The following is a 7,725-nucleotide window of genomic DNA, read 5'->3' on the forward strand; positions in this document are numbered from 1 at the left end:
AGTGGCAGCACTTACGGGTCGGAGGTAACAATCGCAGCGGAGAAAAAGCGGAGCGAGAGAGGAGAACAAAAAAACACACACACACAGGTCGACCGGTCGGGGCACCGTCCGACTCTGACAGTAACATAATGTAAAATTGTATTATGTTTACAATGTTACAATCCCTACCCTCACCTATGGCCACGAGCTGTGGGTAGTGACCCAAAGAACGAGATCGCGTATACAAGCGGCAGAAATGAGCTTCCTCCGAAGGGTGGCTGGCCTCTCCCTTAGAGATAGGGTGAGAAGTTCGGCCGTCCGGGAGGGGCTCAGAGTAGAGCAGCTGCTGCTCCACATCGAAAGGAGCCAGCTGAGGTGGTTCGGGCATCTGACAAGGATGCCCCCTGGGCGCCTCCTGGGTGAGGTGTTCCAGGCATGTCCCACCGGGAGGAGGCCCCGGGGCAGACCCAGGACACGCTGGAGAGATTATATCTCTCGGCTGGCCTGGGAACGCCTTGGGACGCTTGAGCGGTCAGCAAAAGTCGACTTCCCCCATCACCCACTCATTCACAAAATTTCCCTCGGGCCGTGAACAGGTGATATAGCAATCACTATTACTGACACCACGTGACCCAAAGCTACGCCTATCCACAACATTCCGGCCCCTAATTATTACATTTTTACAGTAATAATTACACATCCAACACCATAACTCACAACACACACTTCATCATATCACAGACACCCAGTGAGACAACATAACATACTCAAAAGTCCATCAAAGTTATTTTCTCATGTCTTCTCTTCTTTTCTTCTGTCTGCACATGGTCAGTCAGTCATAGGCCAGAGGTTACCAGCACTTAGCCTAAATATAGTCAGTCTGATGTACATCTCATAACATTAAAGTCAATTCAAAGTTAGTTATGTCACACTGTGTCAAAAATGTCATAGTCATGGGTCAGAGGCCTCCTGAAGAAGGCATATCTTTGTGATGGGTCTGCACACATGGCTGGTTGGGGTCTTAATCCAGACCTGACGCACAAGCCCCCTTTCATCTGGTGCAGCTCCGGTGACTCTCCCAATGAGCCAAGAACCACGAGGTGCAGAATCATCCACTATAAGGACCACATCTCCAGGAACAAAGTTACGTTTAATCCTTCCCCATTTCTGGCGCTCTAATTCTGTGACTGGGACTCTCTTTGCATATCCTCTAGATATAAGATCTGTCATGAAGGCAGTGTAGTCTTTATGAAAGTCTTTATCTCTGATGAACCTTTTCTTCAAACCTAAGGCTCGTTGCTCAATTGCACAGTTGTCAGGCATTCTTATGTCTCGGTCTTTTAGTGGCAGGGCAATGCTGTAGTGCCAATCCCCCAAAGTCACCATCTTGCTGGCCAATTCCAGGAACTTCAAGTCTTCCTTTGACAGCCCCATCTGTTCATCATTGCTGCTCTCAGGAAAATCCATCTTGAACTGCTGTTTCCATAGCTTGTCCAGTGTGACAGCAGAAACTCTGTTGGCGGTAACTGTTGCCAAACATCCTGGCCTTCCACAGCATTCTCGATTAAGTGGCCCATTCACAGTCCAGCCGAGCACAGTCCTAATGGCAAAGGGTCCATCACCTACACTCCGGATGACCTCCAAAGGTTCTAGAGCTCTGGGCATATTCATGCCAATCAAAAGCTCAACATTGGCCTTAATTTCTGGCAAATGAACATGCTTCAAATGTGGCCAGTCAACCAGGTCCTGTTGATTTGGGATGTTACCAATATCTACAGGCATTTTATGCTGAGTGAAGAGGTTAGGCATATCACAGTACATGTCACTGTCCAATCCAGCAACTTCAAGTTCAGGTACAATGAAACTGTCCACCACTTTCTCCTGTCCCATGGTGCGCAGGAGAATCTTTGTCCTCCTCCCAGCAATATTCAGCTTGTCCATAAGACCCGCTGTACAAAAGGATGCTGAACTCCCTTGGTCCAGAAAGGCATACGTTTCCACTATTCTTTGACCTCTCTTTGATTTTACTTTAACTGGCACAATGGCAAGCTTACAGTCCTGTTCACCGGCCCCAGTAAGACCACTAGTCTGGATCGTAACAGGAATGTTATCTGCCTCATTATTAGGTTTGATTTCATGTACAGTGTAGTGTAAGCATTAAAAGATCATAAAAGGAAACACTAACATTTATGTGAAACTAATTGTAATAAAAAAAATGAACAGGTGCTTTATAGATTTAAAAGAAAGAATCTGAAAACAACACTTTTTTGGTCTGAGTGATCAAAGTAGAAAACAGAACTGATGTTCAAGAACAAACCATAGCTGCACTAATATTACACATCTCCATTGTTGTGGTGAACAGACATGTTGCTTTTAAAACCACATGCAGTGTGTGACCGTGACTGTTCACTGAGACCATGAACGCCACTTCGCTGAAGCCTTCGCCTTCTTCTTCTTCTTCTAAATTGGAAGCAGAAGGAGCACGAGCTGCTTTGATCTACTGAAAGGAAAAAGCAGAATATCTGAGTTGAAACCAGTCAGCTGAAACCAGTAAGACAGGAACAAATTCAATGCAGTGTCTCAGGTGGCTTAGCCTGTTACAACTGTTGATACAAGCTAAATACAGTTAACACACAGTGTCAGGGAGCTCCAGTGTGGGAACTAGTGGCTTTAGGTTTGTAGTCATTTAACTTTCATCCCTTCATTCATTTAATTCAGGAGGAAGAAATGTCAGGTGGGTGCAGGCTGGTTACATGCATTTGGTCCCATGCTGTCTTTAACTTGGTTCACTTTATGGCTGGGCTGTATGTGGGCTTATATCATGTTACTTGGGCAGGAGTTCCTGTCCCCTGTTAGACTTAGAAAGTTTCTCCATAAGTAGAGCTTCTAACTCTTCTAGCACATCTGTGGCTGACAGTTTTTTGGTGGCTCTTTTTACCCCACACTGGTTGTGAGTGTGTAAATAGCCCCACTAGTTATTTTGGGTTGCAGTTAACTTGGGAGGAAGAGGTAGGTCTGCCATGACTAGATGAATAACAATTATCTGGGATACATAAATTTCATAATGCATGCATGTATCTCTATAAACCTGCCTGAGGGCTGCCATTTTTTACATTCAGTTATTTCTTTGTTGAATCTAAATAATGAATGTGTTACAGTTAAACTGACACTGATCAGTGTAAATGGCTCATTGGGACACAGAAACCTTTAAATTAAACCCTATCACCTGATATCGAGTGTCAAACAATATCAAAGCTGTAAAAGCTGTTTACAGTCAGAATTTATAAAACTATGATTGTAAATAAATTCAAACAAGTGAGCTTTTCTCTTTGTGCTGAATATCAACACTGTGATTTCTTAGACTGTAAGCTTTACTTTAGCACAACCAGTTGTAGAAGCTGCCACTCCAAATGTCTTTTGATAACAAGAAAAAAATACCTTTTCAGTCCACGGCCTGAAGTTCTTCTCCGACATCTTCTGCCATCGGCTTTGTCTGCTGGTTTGAAGACAATAAACCACAAAAAGATGATTTAGTCACTTTGTCTGCGTCATGCAGCTCGAATGTGTCGTGTAACGATGTTGAATAGCTGTCGTTATCCCTCTGCTGTGTCAGTAGGATTGTACTGTACAGCATCTCATTGATATGTGAGGAATGCTAATGTAACACGATAACAGACTTACATCATTAAAACATAAAGGGCAGGAGATATTTAGATATTTTTATATTTATATTACATTTTATAGCTGACGGATATTACTAAATAGATAGAATTTACTAAATAGCTGGATGAACATGAAAAATATGACTATAATAACAAATGACCATGAGAGCCAGTAGAATTAATTCAACTGGACACTCAAAAGACGTCCTTAAATGCTCTTTAAGTGGCGGAACAGATGAACAAACAGTTAATCGCTTACTTGAGATGAAATCTGCTCAGCTACTTTGAAAACAGCTTCTAACTGGTTCATCCTTTAACAGGATGACTGCTCAGGGGTAAGGCCATCATGCAGTCCAGCAACCTTTATGGTTCTGCTTTGATTCACCAGGAACTATTAGGGAAACCTTCCAGCGCCTCCTGTGAAAGACACAGGCATAAACACACAAACATTTATTAACATGTTCCACAGTGTTCCAGTTTGATTTTCTCATCCTGTGGACAACAACGTACATGGATGCAGGTTTATTGTTAACTTTTGTAAGGTTTATTTAGTGAACATATCCAGCTGCAGCTCCACTGTGATCCTGAACTGGATAAGCACTTAAGAAAATGTGTCAATAAATGGACATACATCAACTTACTATATTTATCCAAACAGACGGGACCAATAATGCTTCACTGAGTTAGAGACTTTAATGTCTCTTCTATGTAAGAATGTCTCGTGCTGATATACCTGCAAACTTGACAACAAAGGGTTTTCAGACTGCATGTAGCTCTATGTCAGCTCACACATTTACATTTATGTCACACTTATTTCTGCTTTCCCATTTTATAATTATTACTTACATTTTGATTAGATACCTTGAGTTTGTAAATGATCAGATTACATAATTGGAATAAAATGTATCCAATTCAAGGTTGCGGGAGGATGAAGCCTATCCCAGCTGATACAGGACAAAGACAGGCTGCCAGTTTATCGCAGGGCTAACACAATATGTGTAACAGAAAATCCACTTAAATGTTTGATATTTCTTATAATAATCATAATTATGACTATTATTTAAAGGTTTCTTTATAAATACATTTTGATTTTTTATAACCTCTAAAATATAAACCTGAGCTGTTTCAGATTCTGACCTCTGACCTCACTGCAGCTCCCTCTTGGAAGTATGTCTGCTTCTTGTCCCCAGTGTTGACCACCTGCCCTTGATATCACGTACTGTACCTGAGGAACAAAAAAGGACAAACACTTGCCTTCATTTAAGAAGTACATTCATACAGAGGTAATCTATGGAAACACACTAGTTCAACCTTTGGGAGAAATCAGTTCCTGTGAAACATTTCTGTAAATTAACATCATATGGAGAATGAATGAAATGAGTTCTTCCGGTGACTCAGCAGTCAAACACTGACAAATGAAATCTAGTTAAACTATTAAGCATATTTGCTCTTCTGAAATCTGTGTTAAACAACAACAAACATAAATTAGTAACAAAAATACAGCTGAGTAGATATTACAAACCACCAGCAGCCATAATGCTAAATTTTAATCTTCAAATGTTTCTGAGCCGTCTTCAACCTGCTTTTAACACATTAAAGTCCCACAGTCAATGCAGCCTGACTCAATCCTAGATGTTCAGCACACAGAGGTACCGTTTGAAGTTTAGTGTTAACCTGAGTCACTGATCATTTGCAGTATTACAGAGTCTGGCAGTCTTTGCATGATGTCCACGTCACTATAAGTTTCTAGCTGACTCTCAGGTGTGCCAGCAGGAAAGAGTAATAATAATCTGCATCCTGAGGTTTGTCATGCAGGATTAAATTTACAGTGGCTTTGTTCACACAGCTAGGATTGTATTTTACACTGACCCTGGGTCAGTATAAGTATCATACAGTTTAAACGAAGCACTGAAACTTGCACATATTTATTACAGATGCACTGAAGCTAATCGAGATATTTGCTGTCAACCTGTGGCTGCGATTAATCACTTTACTGAAAACTTTATTAACTAGTAACTTCATCAGTCATGACAGAAGCTAATATTTCTGTGCTAACATCGTTTAACCAGTAACAGCTTTCCTCCAATATAAGCTAACGTTTACACCGTAACTTTAAGCTAGCACCATAAAGACGGTAAAACACGTAATAATATCTACAAATGCATCTTAAAGCTCTTATATTAGCACTCGGTGTATTACTAACATAACCACATTAACATTACTGACACTCGCTGACTTTTAATAGTCATTCTATAAATGCTGTCCGTTTAAATGGTCCTGTACCTGTACACACTGCATATCCACCGGATTCCAGCCAGAGTGGATTCTGGAGTCTTCCACGCTCCTGTTAGTGATCCTCCATCTGGATGGATGAGAACAACCTTCTGAACAATCTAGCAGGTCTCCTTGGGGGGCACGTCTCCCCACCCCCCAAGCGAGGGCCGTGGCACTGAAACTGCCGGCTGAGAGAAGGCTTGAAAAAAAAGGACATTTATCATTTCTTCTTCAGCCAGCTTTTTTTCTCATCGTTTTTCCAAAGTACACATTAAGCTTCTTCTGCAATAACACACTAATTACACATGGAAACCTACCTACTTCTTTCTTCATTACAAACAATTACACTTTCTGTAAAGTGCTTTCAATAAAACAGAAAAGAAAAGTGTGTTTTGTTTTGTTTTTTTTATTCAAGATCTGTTCACATGTACTTAGCAAAGGTGAGTACACAGCATGAGGAAAGCCAAAAGCAAAGAGAGCGTATGAAGGTAATATTGAAGTAGGCTTCGTTTTGAAGTGGTGAAAGGCAAAGGCATGAGTGTAAGGTAATAAGGGGTAATGAGAGAGATGAAGAGCGGGCGGAGGACTTGGCTCGAGCAGGAAAAAGCAAAAAGGAAATGCGAGTGCGTTTCCCCGCCCCCGCGCAGGGCCGTGGCACTGAGTTCGTGGGGGGTTCGAACTGGCGGAGTTCTGTAGCAGAGTCCCCGCCACATGTCATAAGCCAAACGACCGGCCAAGGGAATACTTAAAAAAAAGGACATTTATCTTTTCTTCTTCGGCCACCTTTTTTTCCCATTGTTTTTGCAAACTACACATTAAGCTTCTTCTGCAATAACACACTAATTACACATGCAAACCTACCTACTTCTTTCTTCATTACAAACAATTACACTTTCTGTAAAGTGCTTTCAATAAAACAGAAAAGAAAAGTGTGTTTTGTTTTGTTTTTTTTATTCAAGATCTGTTCACATGTACTTAGCAAAGGTGAGTACACAGCGTGTTGGGTCTGGGCCTCTTTGCTTAGGCTGCTGCCCCCGCGACCCGGCCTCGGATAAAGCGGATGAAGATGCATGGATAGATGGACTGATGTTCCAATTGTAACATTATGTTTACAATGTTACAATTTCACATTATGTTAAATTGCAACGTTAAGTTTACAATGTTACGATTTTACATCATGTTACAATTTAATATAATGTAAAATCATAACATTAAGTTTACAATGTTACAATTGTAAATATAATTTACCCAATTAATTCTGTCATAACAGAAGTATGACTTCTCTGTGTTATTAATCCGTATTAATATTGTAGGGATATTAATATCCCTACAATATTAAGCATCAGACTTTATCAAATTTTCTAAAAGCTTTTGTTGTTGGATAGTGTAGCGCAGCTGGATAGTGTAGTGGTAATACTACACATCTTTGGAGTCGCACGTTCGATTCCCACCAAGTATCCAGTAAGGGTCCTGGCTAGACCCCTCATGCTAACCAAAAATCCCTGGAATGGTGCGGCTACGTCTGCAGTCTCTCCGCTTGAATTTAGAGCTTGCTTGTTTGTTAAATGTATTATTTACTGTTTTTAGTTTACTCCATGACGGGGCTGGATATCGGGCGTCCTGCACCACCCATCCGGTCTGGAGCATAGCGAAACCATTTCTGCACTGTTTGAACGAAGGTGAACTCAGAAACTGCCCCCACCTGCTGAGTCAGGCCATCTAAGACAACAAAAAAAACCCAAAAACAAACAAACAAAAAAACAGTAAAAAAGAGGGGTTCAATTAGAGTTCAAATATGAATAACCTCTCG

The 7,725-nt window shown here is 41.1% G+C and overlaps 1 protein-coding gene across 4 annotated transcripts; it reads right to left on the reverse strand.

The window, feature by feature from the left end:
- Positions 1–764: 764 nt before the first annotated feature.
- Positions 765–6,130, reverse strand: LOC309690208 (uncharacterized protein). 4 transcript variants are annotated; one of them, XM_082507133.1, is made up of 4 exons: positions 5,925–6,130; positions 4,779–4,866; positions 3,901–4,058; positions 765–3,475 (listed from the first exon to the last, which is right to left on the reverse strand). In XM_082507133.1, exon 4 carries the CDS (start codon positions 1,918–1,920, stop codon positions 931–933), a length of 990 nt encoding a protein of 329 aa, XP_082363259.1. In that variant the 5' UTR covers positions 1,921–3,475; positions 3,901–4,058; positions 4,779–4,866; positions 5,925–6,130; the 3' UTR covers positions 765–930. The 4 variants fall into 4 exon arrangements, with proteins under 4 accessions (XP_082363259.1, XP_082363258.1, XP_082363260.1 ...); XM_082507132.1 differs by lacking the exons at positions 4,779–4,866; positions 5,925–6,130 and having other exon boundaries at positions 765–2,479; positions 3,418–3,475; positions 3,901–4,353; XM_082507134.1 differs by lacking the exons at positions 4,779–4,866; positions 5,925–6,130 and having other exon boundaries at positions 765–3,472; positions 3,901–4,353.
- Positions 6,131–7,725: the final 1,595 nt, after the last annotated feature.

The sequence above is a fragment of the Aulonocara stuartgranti genome, assembly GCF_965226115.1.
Source record: "Aulonocara stuartgranti genome assembly, chromosome: 2".
Classification (NCBI taxonomy): domain Eukaryota; kingdom Metazoa; phylum Chordata; class Actinopteri; order Cichliformes; family Cichlidae; genus Aulonocara; species Aulonocara stuartgranti.

Excerpts from the sequence above, each read along its gene's own strand:
- LOC309690208 (XM_082507133.1), bottom strand. The coding sequence starts at position 1,920 with ATGGACAAGCTGAATATTGCTGGGAGGAGGACAAAGATTCTCCTGCGC.